This window comes from Zootoca vivipara, chromosome 4 (assembly GCF_963506605.1).
Source record: "Zootoca vivipara chromosome 4, rZooViv1.1, whole genome shotgun sequence".
Classification (NCBI taxonomy): domain Eukaryota; kingdom Metazoa; phylum Chordata; class Lepidosauria; order Squamata; family Lacertidae; genus Zootoca; species Zootoca vivipara.
Genome location: NC_083279.1, coordinates 98,440,906 through 98,459,065, shown reverse-complemented (window position 1 = coordinate 98,459,065; position 18,160 = coordinate 98,440,906). Strand labels below are relative to the sequence as shown.

At 53.1% G+C, this 18,160-nt stretch overlaps 1 protein-coding gene across 2 annotated transcripts in view; it reads right to left on the bottom strand.

Moving 5' to 3' along the window:
* Positions 1 to 675: 675 nt before the first annotated feature.
* INPPL1 (inositol polyphosphate phosphatase like 1) overlaps positions 676 to 18,160 on the bottom strand; it is a 75,932-nt gene continuing 58,447 nt past the window's right edge. For both annotated transcript variants that reach the window (XM_060273962.1, XM_060273963.1), the window contains exons 18-28: positions 18,010 to 18,091; positions 17,716 to 17,805; positions 17,046 to 17,159; positions 16,232 to 16,320; positions 14,971 to 15,058; positions 12,473 to 12,628; positions 11,036 to 11,123; positions 9,813 to 9,971; positions 7,830 to 8,580; positions 6,638 to 6,771; positions 676 to 2,893 (exon numbers count right to left, since the gene is read on the bottom strand). In XM_060273962.1, the coding sequence (XP_060129945.1) occupies positions 2,803 to 2,893; positions 6,638 to 6,771; positions 7,830 to 8,580; positions 9,813 to 9,971; positions 11,036 to 11,123; positions 12,473 to 12,628; positions 14,971 to 15,058; positions 16,232 to 16,320; positions 17,046 to 17,159; positions 17,716 to 17,805; positions 18,010 to 18,091 (1,842 nt within the window). In that variant the 3' untranslated portion in view covers positions 676 to 2,802. The remainder of the gene's footprint in view (positions 2,894 to 6,637; positions 6,772 to 7,829; positions 8,581 to 9,812; positions 9,972 to 11,035; positions 11,124 to 12,472; positions 12,629 to 14,970; positions 15,059 to 16,231; positions 16,321 to 17,045; positions 17,160 to 17,715; positions 17,806 to 18,009; positions 18,092 to 18,160) is intronic.

Below are 18,160 nucleotides of genomic sequence, written 5' to 3'. Positions count from 1 at the left end.
ACACCCCGGGTTCATGGCCTGCAAAGGAAGGAACCCGGGGAAGAAAGGTGGCAGGGGGCTGCTGAGGTAGACTCCAGCAACAACCAATACACGCAGGGGCAGAGCCAGGAACCAGGGCCGGTGCTAGGTTTTTTTGCACCCTAGGCGAGAAGTTCCAGAGGTGTGCGGGGAGCGGCAGAGAAGCGGCAGCGGCAGAAGGGCGAGCGGGGCCTGCCAGCCAGCGTCATCAGCAGGGTCTTGCAGGCTGCAGCGGAGCAGAGAGTGGGAGGAGGCAGCCCTGCTCCCAGGCTCGCGCTCCCAGCGATCCCCGTGCGCCTCCGGAGCTTCGCGCAGTTTGCGGCAGCCTGGGGCTGCCTCTACTGAACAGCTGAGAGGCGCGGCGAGGCGGCCCCAAGCTCGCGCTCCGGGCGCGAAGCTCCGGAGGCGCGCAGGGGGAGCGTGAGCCTAGGGCCACCTCACTGCGCCTCTCAGCTGTTCAGTTGAGGCGGCCTCAGCCTCCCACTCCCCACGCAAAGCTCCGTAGGCGCGCTTCTCCATAGGCGCCCTTCTGCCACTGCCGCTTCTCTGCCGCTCCCCGTGCACCTCCGGAACTTCTCGCCGGGAGCGCGAGCCTGGGGCCGCCTCGCCCGCCTTTCAGCTGTTCAGAGGAGGCGGCCCCAGGCCCGCACTCCCCGCGCGCCTCCGTATAGCGGCCTGAGGCAGCCCCAGGCAGCACCAGCGGGCAGCCTGGTCAGCGCCCCCTCCATTTTGGCGCCCTAGGCCGTGGCCTAGTTCGCCTTAATGGAAGCGCTGGCCCTGCCAGGAACCCTGACCTGTTGACCTGATCAAGACACAAACCGTGTAGCGGTGAGAAGCATATGAGCCACACCCCAGAGCAGTGCTTCTCAGACTTGGGTCCCCAGCTGTGTTTGGGCTACAACTCCCCTCATCGATGACCACTGGTCCTGCTAGCTAGGGACGACGGGAGTTGTAGTCGAGGGCCAGCTGGGGACCCAAGTTTGAGAAACCCTGCCCCACAACGACTGATCTCGCAGAGCCAGTGCCCCCACCCCTCTCTCTCTCTAGCAGCAGAGGTGAGCCGTTCTGCATTCGTCCCGCCTTGCGGAGGCATCCCGTGCGCCCCCATTGGCTGGCTCCACTTGATTGGCTGCTCTGGGGTGCTGCTTGCTTACCTGGCCCCTGTGTCTGAATGAGCTTCTCAATCTCTGCAAAGCACCCCTGCAGGATTGGCCCGGCAGACTTTCTTGCCAGGGGCAAAGCTAGGCTTTTATTTCACCCGGGGCAAAGACTCAGTTTGGCAAAAAAAAAAACCCCGCTGCGCTGGGGGCCTCAATGCTGACCCTCTGGAGGCTTCATCTGGGGCAAAAAACCTGGCTAGTTGCCGCCCAGCTACAGCTCTGGCCTTGCTCACACGTTTGGGGCCACCTGAGGTTATTTTGCAGATTGTCACACACTGTGCGAAGAGCTGCAGGTGGCGTCTGTTTAAGGCTAAACGCTTAGAAAAGCAAGAGGCATGTGAGCCAACACCTTGGGCTGCCTGGTGGGCCCCTGAAGGTTGCATAATATTTCTCGGGAGGCAAGAAATAGGCTTGAGAGGAAGAAGAGGGAGGGTCTCCCCACCGCCCCACGGCAGGCTGCTCACGGGAAGGAGACGCCTTTCCAAGTGGAACGATGCAACAAGAGCGTGGCGCAGATCCTCTCTCGGAAGCAAACCGGGGCTGGAACGTCCCTTGGGTGGCAAAAATAATTCCCCAAGGCTTCTGGAGGGATTCCGGGGCAAGGAGAGGTCTCTGTTTGCATTGCCCCAGAGAAAACTGGGCCTAGACAGCAAGGAGGCCAGAGTCAGGTTGAAAGCCCCCCCCCCCCCCGAGAGCAGTTCCTGGGTCAGAGAGAGACACAAAGCCAAGACCCACCCAGCAGAGCACAACACAGTCGGCAGATTTGTCCCCCCCCCATCCACCCCCCCGCCCCTTGGCCTCAGTAAAAGGGGCCTGGGTTAATGGTGCTCATTTCAGGAACTCCCGCCCAATAAACCAGGGTTGGTCCAGAGCAGGCACCCCCAAACTTCGGCCCTCCAGATGTTTTGGACTACAATTCCCATCTTCCCCGAACACTGGTCCTGTTAGCTAGGGATCATGGGAGTTGTGGGCCAAAACACTTGGAGGGTCGCAGTTTGGGGGTGCCTGGTCCAGAGGCACATTGAGGGCAGGAGAGGGGGGGGAAACGTGGCTCTCTGAAAGGAAGAGCAAAACAAAAACAAAACAAAAAAAAGCAAGGATCCTTCTTTCGCTGTAATAAATAAGAATAATTTAACCAGCAGCACAGAGAGGAAAGTTGGAAAGGGGTTGTGGGTGGAGGTGGGGGGAGAGAGGAGGGAAGGGGCGTTTATGGGTGCTGATCTGAAATGCTTAGCCTGGACCACTTGCGCTTCCCCGTTTCCCGCCTGGGAGGGTCCCGATCCTTGCAGGAGCCAAGGAGGGGCGTGGAAGCGCCAGCACTGGGTCTTCAGCAACCTCGCAGTCGGCTCCAAGTCTTGGGGACACCTTTGGGGTGTCCGTCTGGCTCTGCCATCGTCCCTCCCCTCCGGGGGGGGGGCTGGAGGAGGGGAGACCTGCTCCTTGATGCTCTGCCAGCCGCCCCGACATCTCACAGGTGGCAGGAGTGGACAGGGTGGGCGAGAAAGAGAAGGGGCTCAAAACGGAAGGAAGGAAGGAAGGAAGGAAGGAAGGAAGGAAGGAAGGAAGGAAGGAAGGAAGGAAGGAAGGAGGGGCGTCCTGGGGGGGCGTGGCAGGGAGATTCCTGCTACTTCCTGAGCCTCAGGCTCTCGAGAACGAGGCGCTTGTGCTTGGGGTCCATCATGCCAGCTTCTTCCAAGTCCTCGTCGGTGATGTCGCTGCAGGGAGCAGAGAAAGAGATTCAGGGCCCAGAGACCAGGAGGTTTGGTGGATAGAAGACCCGTGTCCACTGCGCCCCAAGATCCCAGAAAGGTCGGAGGACCCCCTGGTTCATGACTCAAGGGCCCCTCTGGGCAGGAGCCTCTCCCCATACAAACCTGCCTGGACCTTGCGATCATCCCCTTGTGAGGTCCTTCTCCACGGAAGGAACAGACAGAGGTGGTAACATGAGAAACGGGGCCTATCCAGTGGTGGCTCCGTTTGCGGAATGCTTTCCCCAGGAAGGCTTGCCTGGCACCATCATTACATATCTTCAGGCGCCAGGCAAAAACATTCTATGTCCAGGGCGGCTGTCTACCAGCTCCATCTGGTACACAGGCTGAGAGTCTACCTGACCACGGACACTCGCTTTGCTTTTGGAATGGACTTCTGGAACGGAATAAGTTTGAGAATCAAGGTACCACTGTAATGTGAACTGCAGTCGAGGGCAGCTATCTACCCTACCTGCCTGTGTGCTGTCTCGCCAGAGTGGTGCATGCTCTGGTTATCTCCCGCTTGGACTACTGCAATGCGCTGTATGTAGGGCTACCTTTGAAGGTGACCCAGAAACTACAATTAATCCAGAATGTAACAGCTAGACTGGTGACTGGGAGTGGCTGCTAGGACCTTCCAAGCTCAATTCAAAGTGTTGGTGTTGATCTTGAAAGCCCTCAACAGCCTCAGTCCAGTATACCCGAAGGAGCGTCTCCACCCCCATCGTTCTGCCCGGACACTGATGTCCAGCTCCAAGGGCCTTCTGGCGGTTCCCTCCCTGCGAGAAGTGAGGTTACAGGGAACCAGGCAGAGGGCCTTCTTGGTAGTGGCGCCCGCCCTGTGGAACACCCTCCCATCAGATGTCAAGGAAATAAACAACTATCTGACTTTTAGAAGACATCTGAAGGCAGCCCTCTTTGGGGACGTTTTTAACGTTTGATGTTTTATCGTGTTTTTAATGTGCTGTTGGGAGCTGGCCAGAGTGGCTGGGGGGGCAGCCAAATGGGCGGGGTATAAGTAATACATTATTCTTATTCTTCTTCCTCTTCAATCAGGCCTTTGGCTGCTAGCGATCTATGACCTTTTAAAGCAGCAGGGTAGGCTTTTAATTTATTGATTTTTCTCTTGGCTTTAATGCATGCACGGGTTGGTTGGTTTGCTTCTTTTTTTGTTTCGCAAAGTTGCTGTGAGTTGCCTGCTGCAAGGAAAAGCAACTAATGCATTTTAATAGTGGAGGCTGCATCTCTCCAGGAGGGCCATTTCACGCCATGCAGCTGCAGGCATGCGCTCCTGCCTGCACATGAGCGGCACGCTGATGGCTCCAGGTTCAACTCCTGGGAAAGGCATTCTGCATGAAACCCTGGAGAGTTCCCTGACTGCCTCTGGGTCTGGTAGTCAGTACTGAGCAAGATCAGCGGCTCCCCCCAAGTGGGTGGGCAACGGGGTTACCTGGGGGGAGGATGCCGGGGGGGGGGGCAAGGGAGCAGCAGGTGCAAATGGCTATCAGACTTTGAAAAACTAGCGCCACTGGGTCAAGTTCGCTGAATCCATTAAACTGAATAGTTTCAACTGAATATGGAATAAATGTGCAACCAAAACAGAGGACAGCTCAGCTGACAGAGCATGAGACTCTTAAATCTCAGGGCCATGGGTTCGAGCCCCACGTTGGGCAAAGGATTCCTGTACAGTGGAACCTTGGTTTATGAACACCTCGGTTTACGAATTTTCGGTTTACGAACGCCGCGGACCCATCTGGAACGGATGAATTCACTTTCCATTACTTTCAATGGGAAAGTTCGCTTCAGTTTATGAACGCTTCAGTTTATGAACAGACTTCCGGAACCAATTGTGTTCATAAACCGAGGTACCACTGTACTGTGAGCCACAACTCCACAATTCTATGATTGCTACTACTTTGAATTTTATTGCCTTGCTATCTTGGGAGAAAAGCAATGACAAACCTAGGCAGCATCTTAAAAAGCAGAGACATCACCTTGCTGACAAAGGTCCGTATAGTTAAAGCTATGGTTTTCCCAGTAGTGATGTATGGAAGTGAGAGCTGGACCATAAAGAAGGCTGATCGCCGAAGAATGGATGCTTTTGAATTATGGTGCTGGAGGAGACTCTTGAGAGTCCCATGGACTGCAAGAAGATCAAACCTCTCCATTCTTAAGGAAATCAGCCCTGAGTGCTCCCTGGAAGGACAGATCCTGAAGCTGAGGCTCCAATACTTTGGCCACCTCATGAGAAGAGAAGACTCCCTGGAAAAGACCTTGATGTTGGGAAAGATGGAGGGCACAAGGAGAAGGGGACGATAGAGGATGAGATGGTTGGACAGTGTTCTTGAAGCTACCAACATGAGTCTGACCAAACTGCAGGAGACAGTGCAAGACAGGAGTGCCTGGCGTGCTCTGGTCCATGGGGTCACGAAGAGTCGGACACGACTAAATGACAACAACTACAGGTATCTTCCTTTAGTGGGCTGCGCCAACTGCTGTTCTGGATAATGCCTTTTGTACGGTAGGGGAGGGGGAGCTGGGGATGAGAATATGGAACCGATGGAGGGGAGTGGGCCTGGAACAGTTTCAGAACCACTGAGAAAGATGGTCCAAGTTTGGGCTGGGAGGAATTTCCTCCAAGCTCACCTGTAGGGAACGAATGCTGTGCAGAGTGGGGAACGAGTGCCCCCCGGTGGCTAAAATAACGCTCTGCAGCACCTAAAGTGAGAGGCTGAGAAAGCACAGCCACTCCTGCTGAAATCCCCCTCCCACCCCCATGGCTGGGACCCCTCCTCTTCTGATATCCCTCCAGGGGTTTTCTCACATTCGATGCCAACTTCAAGCTCGCAGGCCTCATTTCTCTCCGCTCCTGACCAAATGTTACTACCCTTTCTACCAAGGTACTATCTCTGCCCAGAGGAGTGATGCCTTTAAGCCCTTAGTCCAATCCTACAGTCCGTTCCCAAGGCCCGATCCACCCTCAAAGGCTTGCCCAGGCCCTCGGCTCAGACTATAACCACGATGCTGAGTGACCACATGCCTCAATATTTGTGTAAGGAATAAAATCATGCTGCTTGGCAAAAAAAAAAAAACGGTCATTCAAGCTCTGCCATTTGGATACTAATAATAACAATCAATCAATTTTTGCATCCTGCCCGTCTGACTGGGTTGTCCCAGTCACTCTGGGCAGCTTCCAACAGGGTATACACATGAAAAGCTTCCCGATAACGGGGCTGCCATGAGATGTCTTCTAAAAGTCAGGTAGTTATCTATCTCCTTGTCATCTGATGGGAGGGCGTTCCACAGGGTGGGTGCCACTACCGGGAAGGCCCTGTATCCTCACTTCTCGCAGGGAGGGAACTGCCAGAAGGCCCTCGGAACTGGACCTCAGTGTCTGGGCTGGACAATGGGGCTGGAGACACTCCTCGAGGTATACAGGGCCAAGGCCATTTAGGGCTTTCAAGGTCAGCACCAACACTTTGAATTGATACTTCTAGCTGGAGAAATGTAGTTCATGTGAGATCTCTTCAACGAAGGCAGTTTGCCAAACCCTTGAACACAAAAACACAAGACGAGGCTGCTGGATCAGGCCAATGGCTCGAAATTCTTGAGAATGGACACCTTCCAGGATTTAGCAACGGAGTCCTGGGCTGGCTGTAAAGAGGTGAGAGGCATGTCCTTCATCCTTTTGGCTCCCTGGAGGAGACTCACCTGAGGAACTCAAGGTCGTCCCAGCCGTTGTGGATCAAGCCTTCCTCGTATTTCTCCATGCCGATCGCTCTCAGCCACTCGCCCACACTGGACTCGCTCTGCCTGGAGCTGCTGCGGCCGTCCTGGCTAAGGGTCTGAGGGGCGGCAGAGGGGCAGACACATCAGACAAAGGAAATTGACGAGCTGGAAGTTGGGCAGAGGAGGGCGACCTAGAGGATTGAGGGCCTGCAAGCCAAGCCCTGTGAGGAACGGTTGAAGGAGCTGGGTATGTTTAGCTTAGACAAGAGGAGACAGGATAGCCATCTTCAAATTTCTCAAGGGCTGCAGGTGATTGGAGGCTGAGAGGGAGGTCTTGTTGTCTGGGCAGCCCAGCACCTCCAGACCCACTGCCCAGACTTACACCCTGGGGAGGTCACTCCGGTCCTGCTAATGCAGCAAAAACAACACAGGAGGCAGCAGTTATAGGTTTCCGGTCTCTGCGGCCACAGCAGGCGCTGTGATTCTCCAGTGGTTTGAGTTCACCCCCGGAGGCGCACTCCTTTGTCTCTCGAGACAGGCAGGTGCCTACACTTGGTTTCAGGGCGTGTTCTTGTTTTCAAGTTTTAATTACGTTCTTTGGTTTGTTTTTAGACAGCACACCGCCCCTTGGAGATTTCTGATATATTAAGTGGCATCGAAATGCTTTTAAAGAAAAGGGAGGAAAAGAGAAGAGGAAGAAGAGGAGGAGGAGGAGAGATGCGCACGAGGTTTTACGGCATCGCAAGCGCCTTTGTGGAAAGGCAGGGCAGAAATGCAGTGCGGGCAAATACTGATCTTCATGAGATCTTCAAACCCTGTCAACCCTGGAGATTTCCCCACTTTGCTTTGGGTCCAGAGGTGGAGAACATCTGGGGCAATTTGGGCCTTGCTGGCCAGAGAGGCTGACACCCCCACCCCCACCCCCCAGATCTCCCCAGAGTTGCCTCTCCTGACCCATGTCGAACTTCTGCTTGCCCTCCCCTCCCCGTTTCTAAAGAAGAAAGTGGATTCTGCAAGTTGCACCGCTATTTCCCAAGGACTCCACCCCTCTCCCACTCATTTTGATTTTTTGGGGAAGACGGGGGCTGATTCCCCAATGGGCACAGTGCACACACCCCCATTTGGCAGGGGGGCCTCCCTCCTTCTTTCCCTCCTCCCCGCCCCCAGAGCGTACCTCTTCTGCCAGGTCTTCCTCGATGCTCTCGCGAATGGACCGTGGCGGGAAGGCGATGGGGCGGCTGTAGTCGGGGAGCATGCACCGGTGGTGGGGCAGATCCAGCCTCACTTTGGTCAGGGGGTGCGCTGGGGGCCGCCCTGACTGCTCCCTCCCCAGCGCGCCACCGTTGCTGCCACCGGCATAGTCCACCTCGCTGAGGGTCTTGGCCATCTGGAGGACGGAGCAGGAGCGGTCGTCCAGGGGACCCCCCGGCCCCTGGGGGGCATTGGGGGGCTCCACCAGGAACCCTGGCCCCAGGGACGGAGCCGGCCTGGGGTGCACCTTGGGGGGCTTGGCCTCCAGGGGCTCGCTGAAGGCCACGGTCGCTCGGGCCTTGCTTGCCCCATGCTCTTCCACCCGGGTCCCCGCAGGTGTGTAGAAGGGGTCCCCGGAGGCGTCGAACTCCACCAACTTGGGCAAGGGGGGTGGTGGGAAGTCGGGGGGTGGCAGGTTGAGGACCCCTTGCTCCTCCTCCTCTGAGCTCTCTTCCGCCCGGCAGGGGGGTTGCTGCGGCCGCCGGTGCTCAGCCTGGATGGGCAACGTGATCTGGACTTTGTTCCTGGGGGCGGGGGGCTTGGCCGCCGTCACCGGGGGCAGCTCCGAGACCAGCAGCTGGTGCGGGACCCCCTCCAGGACGTAGTAGGCCGGGTTGTTGAAGCTGTTCTTCAAGGGGGGCCCATCGGGGTCCGTGGGGGCATCCGGCCTGGGCCTGGGCAGAAAACAGGAGGGACACTTAGGAACCAGCTTTTTCATCCAATAATTTTGGTTGTATCACATAAAACGTAGAACTGCAGAGTGGGAGGGATCCTACGGTTTGTTTCGTCCAACCCCCTGCAATGCAGGAGTCTCCTTGGACCATAGCAATCACTTTGCACCGTGACAATAAAAGGTAAAAGGTAAAGGACCCCTGGACGGTTAAGTCCAGTCAAAGGCGACTATGGGGTGCGACGTTTGTGGGATATAATCCACTGGAGCAGTCAAGTACAACATTCCCTGTATGCCTAGAGTGGACATGCAGGGGATGTTGGTCCAGCCAGTTTGAACTTCCTGTTACACCTGGCTAGAGCATCCTTCCTTTGCATGTGACCAGTAGGTGGGCGTGACCTTTCTAGACCTGGTAAAAGGCCAAGTCACGTAGCCCCCTCCCTTCTTTTTTGTCCTGCCTGCTTCCTGCTTCACCTGGACTGCACTCTCAGCTAGCAGCCCCTGCGTTATCTCCCATATGGGGTAAACCTGTTTGTACATGTTTGTAACTTTAAGCCTAAAGTCTGCCTTCAGGGATCACACTGTGGCCTGATCATGAGTAAACTTCTTGTTGTTACTTATGAACAAGACTGTTGTGTCTTTATTCTTTTAAGGAGGGAATCAAATGGGTCTGACCAGGAATAATAGAAGTTAACAATAACAATTAATCAATATATCCTCTCCTGTTACCCACAACATTCCCACAGCGTTCATCTCGCTTCAGGGCGAAGCAGCCGGCATTTGTCCACATACAGCTTTCCAGGTCATACGGCCAGCATGACTAAACAGCTTCTGGCGCAACAGAACACAGTGATGGAAACCAGAGCAGCGCACGGAAACGCCGTTTACCTTCCCGCCGCAGCGGTACCTATTTATCTACTTGCACTGGTGTGCTTTCAAACTGCTATGTTGGCAGGAGCTGGGACAGAGCAACGGGAGCTCACTCCGTTGCGGGGATTCAAACCACCGACCTTCTGATCAGCAAGCCCAAGCGGCTCAGAGGTTTAGACCACAGCGCCACTCACGTCCCCAACCGTGATAATAATGGGCAGGTAGCCACATTAGCTGCTGAGGACCAGGTGCGAATTTGGCACACTGCCGGTGACTTAATTCGCTTCCCTTGCCGGGGTGGGTTCACCCCTTTCCTGAAGACCCAACATTTGCTATGATTCTACGTTCCATTTGCTGGTCACTCACCTGCCCTGAGACGCCTCGTCTCTGGAGGTGCCACGATGGGGAGCCGGCGGTCGGCTAGCTGTCTGGGTGCCGGGCTTCTCCAGATCATCTAAGACCTTCCCAACAGAGCAGGCGGCCATCGCCGGGGCATCCCCAGGGGAATGTTTGCGCCCCACAGATCTAGCAGATGGGAAAGTTTTGAGGAGGAGGAGGAGGAGGAGGAGGAGGAGGAGGAGGAGGAGGAGGAGGAGGAGGAGGAGAAGAAGAAGAAGAAGAAGAAGAAGAAGAAGAAGAAGAAGAAGAAGAAGAAGAAGAAGAAGAAGAAGAGGAAGAAGAATTTGGATTTGATATCCCGCTTTATCACTACCCTAAGGAGTCTCAAAGCAGCTAACATTCTCCTTTCCCTTCCTTCCCCCACAACAAACACTCTGTGAGGTGCGTGAGGCTGAGAGACTTCAGAGAAGTGTGACTAGCCCAAAGTCACCCAGCAGCTGCATGTGGAGGAGTGGAGACGCGAACCCGGTTCCCCAGATTACGAGTCCACCGCTCTTAACCACTACACCACACCGGTGCAACAACGAGGCCTTTAGGCCCAGGAGGCTGCAGGAGGCTGCCTGAATCTCTTTCCTTACCACACTCCCGAGGAACGTGAAGAACGTGAGAATTTCTAGCTGCTAGATCAGACTAAAGGGCCACGGGGGCCAAGCAGGGGCCCCCGTGGGAGGCCCACACGCAGGGCCTGAGCGAAACAGCAAAAAGCTGGTCAACACCGGCTTTTATTTTATTTTATTTTGTTCAGCAAGACTGGATACCTATCAGAAAATATCTCCAAGTGGTTTACTTAAAATGGCAATTGCATGCAACGACACCCTTTGAAAGCTGGGCATCCAAGCCTCTTAAAAATGTGGCAGTGTGGCGCAGGGGTTAGAGTGTCGGACTAGGACCTGAGAATCCCGGGTTCAAATCCCCCACCTGGCCATGGAGCTCACTGGGCCAGTTACTGCCTCTCAGCCTAGCCTGCCTCGCAGGATTGTTGTGGGGTTTAGAGAAGGAGGGGGCAGGAAAAGGTGAAATGTAAATGCAATAAACAAATAAATGTGGGTGCAAATCAAGGAAACTAGGAAGAAATGGAGGCAGGCCATCAGGTTTTGCTGTTAGAAAGGAGAGAGGTTTCGCTTTGATCCTGCCTAGTCATTGCCGTTCCTCCAGATTGCTTCAAGGCGGCCCTGCTCCCAGAGTCTTACTTGGTGTAGTCGACGTTGGTCCGTGTTGCTACTGGCTGAAGTTTCCCTTTGGCGGCTCCCGTCTCGTCCTTATCGATGCTGATCCATTCTGTGGAAGGGGAACAGGCTCTGAGTGCGGATCCCACCCTGGGCTGGACCTCCCCGCCTTGCACAAGTAGATCAAGGCCGCTTGCACAAACTACATTGCTCCAAATCGGAATGAAACTGGGATTTGCACAGGGCAGATGAAATTGAAGAACGTTCAAAAGAGCCTGCTGGACCAGGCCAGTGGCCCAGCTCAGTTCAGCATCCTGTTCTCACAGCGGCAAACCAGAGGACGGTTGGAAACCTGCAAGCAGGATTCGAACCCAAGAGCAACTCTCCTCTGCCGAGTTTTCTAGAAACTGCTATTCAAAAGCATCGCTGCAGAGGCATCTTGGCTAATAGCTCTCTCCTTCCTTGAATTTTTCCCATCTTCTTTTAAAGCCCTCTCGTTTCCCGGGGGTGGGGGGCATCCTTGCTAGTGGGGCCAAGATTGGCCTGCCGCTTGGAGATCCCCCCCTCCCCTCTGCTTTAGAGGTTGACCCACCCAGCAGAACAACATTACATTCGTCATCATCTACCGCGTTTCACCCTCATCACCAGTAGTGTTGCGTAGTGGTTAGAGTTCTGGACTGGGACCTGGGAGAGGGCTCAGTGGGTGACCTCGGGCGCCAGTCTCTGCCTCTCAGCCTGGCCTACCCCCCCCCCGGGTTGTCGCAGGGGATTAAATGAGGAAGGGGGTGAACCCACAGGCACTCCTTAGGGGATACAGAGGCAATAAATAATAATAAATTACTGTTATTATCAGCATCGTCTTCTTATTTTTCTGTATTGGTTAAAAGCTTTATAACAGAAAGGTTCAATGGATGTTGAAAACAAAATAGAAGAACAAAAATAAACAACCATTCTTTCCTTAACTGATACTTGCTTTGTACATCAATTTGTAATTAAATTGAACATGACCTCCAATCTCCCTGTTGTGTTCCCGAATTAAATTCCTTAAATACGCGCTCTTAACTACCTTTTCTCCATGTTATTTAACTTGCTATGAAATTTATTTTATAATATCCTATTTGCACACTGAAGTTCAATCAAAACCTGCCAACAGATTAATATTTTGACAATGTTCTATTATAGACTCTGTATACGTCCCACTCTGATAAATTTTTCATCAGTTAATGTCTCGTAGCCTTGCTGATAGTCTGGCCAGTTCAGCGTACCCTCTTATTTTATTTTGCCAGCCTGATTTAGATGGAATGAATAAGAATAAATTGCTGTTATGATCAGCATCGTCTTCAGCAGAAGGTCCCAAGGTGCTTTGCAGCATAGAAAAACCCAGAAAATAAAAACCCACCTTAGCCGGGCACACTGTGGAGAGCTGACACCCCACCCCCTCCCTCTCCTCCTCCTCCTCACCGTAGAGCCTCTCGCGGGTCCCCATCCGCTCCGCTGGGACCCGCACCTTCATGGAGCCACGGATGTTGCCCGTCTCCTCGCCACGGTGGGACAGGTAGGTGAGGAACTGCTGGGCAGTACTGCCGATCATGGACTTAAGGGCAATGACACACTCGCCTGTGGTGGGGAAGGAGAGTCAGGGTGGGTCAGGGCGAGGGGCGAGAGAAGCCCAGCCCAATTGCCGTGGCGGAAGCAGCATTGCCCCCCCCCCACCTGGTGCCCTCCGGCTGCCTCGGACTGCAACGGCCATCCGCCTGGCCTGCCGCTCAGGGTTGTTGTGAAGTTTAAACCAGGCATCCCCAAACTCCAGCTGTTTTGGGACTACAACTCCCATCATCCCTAGCTAACAGGCCCAGTGGTCAGGGATGATGGGAATTGTAGTTCCAAAACAACTGGAGGGCTGAGTTTGGTGCCTGGTTTAAACTCTCGCTTCGGCGCCCTCTGTTGCTAGGGCTGTGTCACTAGGGCTGTCCCCTGATTTAAGGCCTCTTAGTCAATCAGCCCAATGAAGGTTGGGCTTTTGCAGGTGAGCTGAGAATTTGTTCGGATCCTGCGTGAGAATCCCTTTGCGTCGTAAGAAAACCGAACTGACGTTGATTTATATATTATCTTAGCAACTTTGCACGAACGCCACGTTTTTAAATGCAGCTGTGTGTTTGCGTAATGTTTTGCTCGAGTGGTCTGTTGTCGCTTCGGTTTTTGTACACCGCTCAGAGATATTTTAAATACATTCAGTGGTACAGAAATCAATCAATCAATGAGGGTTGTGGGAGTTGGGGATGTATAGCCTGAAGAACAGGAGACTGAGAGGAGATGTGAGAGCCATCTTCAAATATCTCAAGGGCAGAGGGAACAGGCTTAGAATCATAGAATCAGAGTTGGAAGAGACCACAAGGGCCATCCAGTCCAACCCCCTGCCAAGCAGGAAACACCATCAAAGCATTCCTGACAGATGGCTGTCAAGCCTCTGCTTAAAGACCTCCAAAGAAGGAGACTCCACCACACTCCTTGGTAGCAAATTCCACTGCCGAACAGCTCTTACTGTCAGGAAGTTCTTCCTAATGTTTAGGTGGAATCTTCTTTCTTGAAGTTTGAATCCATTGCTCCATGTCCGCTTCTCTGGAGCAGCAGAAAACAACCTTTCTCCCTCCTCTATATGACATCCTTTTGTATATTTGAACATGGCTATCATATCACCCCTTAACCTTCTCTTCTCCAGGCTAAACATACCCAGCTCCCTAAGCCGTTCCTCATAAGGCATCGTTTCCAGGCCTTTGACCATTTTGGTTGCCCTCTTCTGGATACGTTCCAGCTTGTCAGTCTCCTTCTTGAACTGTGGTGCCCAGAACTGGACACGGGACTCCAGGTGAGGTCTGACCAGAGCAGAATACAGAGGTACTATTACTTCCCTAGATCTAGATGCTATACTCCTATTGTTTTCTCCTGCTCTGGAGGGCAGGACTCGAAGACATGGCTTCAAGTTACAGGAAAGGAGATTCCGACTAAAGACCAGGAAAACTCTTTTGACACTAAGAGTTGTTTGACAAGGGAACAGACTCCCTCAGAGTTGGTGGACTCTCCTTCCTTGGACGATTTCAAAGAAGGTCGGATGACCATCTGCTGGGGACTCTTTGGCTGTGATTCTTGCATTGCAGGGGTTTAGAATCATAGGTGAGGAGCTGGAAGGGTCCCCCAAGGGCCATCTAGTCCAACCCCCTGTAATGCAAGAATCCCAGCTAAAACATCCCTGACACTGAAACTCTACTTGACTAGAGGACCCCTTGGGCTCTTTCCAGCTCTGCAATTCCATGAAAGACCTTCATTGGCTCCCAGTAGGTTTCCGAGCACAATTCAAAGTGTTGGTGCTGACCTTGAAAGCCCTAAATGGCCTCAGTCCAGTATACCTGAAGGAGCGTCTCCACCTCCATCGTTCAGCCTGGACACTGAGGTCCAGCTCTGAGGGCCTTCTGGCGGTTCCCTCCCTGCGAGAAGTGAGGTTAGAGGGAACCAGGCAGAGGGCCTTCTCGGTGGTGGTGCCCGCCCTGTGGAACGCCCTCCCATCAGATGTCAAGGAAAGAAACAACTATCTGACTTTTAGAAGACATCTGAAGGCAGCCCTCTTTAGGGAAGCTTTTAATGACTGACATTTTATCGCTTGATGATGATGGGAGCCAACCAGAGTGCCTGGGGAAACCCAGCCAGATGGGTGGGGTATAAATAATAAATTAATATTATAAATTATTATGATTATGATTCTATGAGTCTTGAAACCGGAGAAGTGATTCTATCTGCAAGCGGATAGCAAGACAGCGACTGCGGTCCTGCAGAGCTACACTCTGAAGTCCAGCCTTCCTGTCAAGACTGCCATGCACAGAAGAACCTCCGGTTCTAGGTCCAGCGTGCCTGGCTCTGACACGCACCTGGTTCCCCCCACCTCCAGGAACTTCCCAGCTCCTTACCATAGGACTCGTAGCCATCCAGAGATTTGACCGTCAAGAGGATGTGCTGGTCTTGGAGGTATTCAATGTCGGAGAGGATGGGTTTGAGCTGCAGGCGGAAGAACGAAAAGAGATGACTCGAGGCCAACGGGAGCGTCAGCACACCGACTGATAGACAGATAGATAGACAGATAGATAGATAGATAGATTCTTTATTGCGGCTAAAAGCCCACACAAGCGAAATACATCAAACACAAAAGACAAAAACTGCATTTCAAAAACACAAACACGATATCTCTATACAAATTACACCCCAAACATTTAGGGTGAGCGCAGGCGAATGCATATACCGTGTTTCTACGAAAATAAGCCATACCCCAAAAATATGCCATACTCCGAAAATAAGCCATACCCTGAAAATAAGCCACCCTGTGTTTTTTTTGAGGAAAAATAAATATAAGATGGTGTCTTATTTTTGATACATGTATAAAAATTACCGAGAAATAATAGGATAAAATAATATATTAAAAGGTTTCAATAGTCATGCAGCATTCCGGTTCGTCTCTTGTAGGAGAGAACTGAGGTTAGGAACCTTGCCACCTGCAGAGTTCTGTTTGAGTCATTATCTTGCAAAACGAGTGCAAGGTGAGACTCTATTGGTTTATCAGCAATTTCCTGAATTATTGAGTTCAGTATATCTGCCCGGGCCACACTGTACAAGGGGCAGTTGAACATTATATGTTGGAGAGATTCTCTCGATCTGTTGTCGCAACCACAAAAAGCAGAGACATGGCCTTTGGAAAATCTGTGACTCAAAACATTTGAGGGGGAAACATTAAACCTCGCTTTGATGAACGCAAACCTATGCGATGCAACAGAGAGAGAGAGGAAAGATATGCTGGAACAGCACACCGACTGTTTGGAGCAAGTTTACTTTGTGTGCCCCTTTGAATCTTGGGGAGACACTCATAGTGGCTCCGTTCGCTCCACAGGGGTGTCTTAACTCCACTAACAGCAGGGCCTTTAGCGTGGTGGCACCTGCCCCTTGGAATGCGCCTCCAACGAACTTCAGGTAGGCGCCCGCAGTACTGGCACAATACCGGTGACCAGATGGAGCGCACCTCTCAGGAGAGGCTCCTCTCTTCCCCCCCCCCCCGCCCACCGTTCCAATAGGTCCCTGGGGCCCCTCTCTGCCTCTTGCAGCTCAGGGACCTTCTGCACCCTCAAACTGTCAGACGCCGGCAGGAGGGCATGGGGGAAAGAGGAGGAAGAACAGCCTCACCGTCGGCAACTGCCGGGACGACCACTGCACTTTCAAGAAGTTGATGTTGTCGCTGCTCTGCGAATCGTTCTCAAAGCTCTTCTTGAATTCTGGGGGAGGGGGGGGTGGAAGTTCATAGAATCGTAGAGTTGGAAGAGACCACAAGGGCCATCCAGTCCAACCCCCTGCCAAGCAGGAAACGCCATCAAGGCATTCCTGACATATGCCTGTCAAGCCTCCGCTTAAAGACCTCCAAAGAAGGAGACTCCACCACACTCCTTGGCAGCAAATTCCACTGCCGAACAGCTCTTACTGTCAGGAAGTTCTTCCTAATGTTTAGGTGGAATCTTCTTTCTTGAAGTTTGAATCCATTGCTCTGTGTCCGCTTCTCTGGAGCAGCAGAAAAGAATATTTCTCCCTCCTCCATATGACATCCTTTAATATATTTGAACATGGCTATCATATCACCCCTTAACCTTCTCTTCTCCAGGCTAAACATACCCAGCTCCCTAAGCTGTTCCTCATAAGGCATTGTTTCCAGGCCTTTGACCATTTTGGTTGCCCTCCTCTGGACACGTTCTAGCTTGTCTGTATCCTTCCTGAACTGTGGTGCCCAGAACTGGACACAGTACTCCAGGTGAGGTCTGACTAGAGCAGAATACAGTGTGGTACTATTACTTAAGGGTCAGCCCCAGCTAGAACTGGACACAGTACTCCAGGTGAGGTCTGACCAGAGCAGAATACAGTGGTACTATTAGTTAAGGGTCAGCCCCAGCCAGGGTGGCTATTTCCACAAACACACCCCAAACACACCCACCCACCTGCCCACACAGACCTTCTAGGCAGGCAGAGTAGAACTCTATGAAGAATTTGGTCCTGCTGGCCGTCTTCACAATCGCCTCGACGCTCTCGAACTCAATGTAGGCCTGGTCTGAAGATTTAGAGAGACCTGGAGGGTGGGGGGAGAGGGGGAGGGTGGGATGCATATGAGGGGGAGACCCTGGACAGGTCCCCTTCCTCGGGAGGCCAAACCACCAAGGACCAGTGGGAAATGGGGACTTGATACAAGAGGTCCGAGGGCCACCTGCCTGGGACCTCTTCAGTATACCTCAAGGAGCATCTCCACCCCCATCCTTCAGCCCGGATACGGAGGTCCAGCTCCGAGGGCCTTCTGGCAGTTCCCTCCCTGCGAGAAGTGAGGTTACAGGGAACCAGGCAGAGGGCCTTCTTGGTGGTGGCGCCCTCCCATGAGATGTCAAGGAGATAAACAACTATCTGACTTTTAGAAGACATCTGAAGGCAGCCCTGTTTAGGGAAGATTTTAATGTTTGATGTGGTCGCTTTTTTATTTTTGTTATTGGTGTTCTGTTGGGAGCCGCCAAGAGTGGTTGGGAAAACTAGCAGACCCTTGGTGGTTTCTTCCAACTCTGCAATTCTACAGCTCTATACCTGTGCCGTCTCAACCCCTCTCCGTTCAAGCGCACGCACTCGCCATTCCCCAGTACCTTTCTTGGAAACAAACTGGGACGTGACCCCAACTTCAAACGCCGCAAAGACAGGGGAATGGTCGCTGCTCACAATGTCGTCCGTGCATCCTGACAAAGAAGGATAAGAGCTTCAGGAGAACTCTGCCAGATCAGGCCAATGGCCCATCTTGTCCAGCGTCCTGTTCTCACAGGGGCCGACCAGATGCCCCCAATGGGGAACCAGGATCCGAGCCCCGGAGCATCTCTCCCCTCCTGTGGTTTCCAGCAGTTGGTTTTCAGAAGCATGGCAGCCTCCGACTGCCCAGAACTCACCATAAGAGTTGCTGTTGATGTGGGTTTCTGGATAGGACTTCCAGAGGATGCGGTCGCACCAGGAGGGAACGTTTGTCCGCACCTGGGAACAAGGATTGGGGTTGTTGTTTTTTTAAGGAAAATCTCAAACGCAGAAAGCCCCACCATCCGT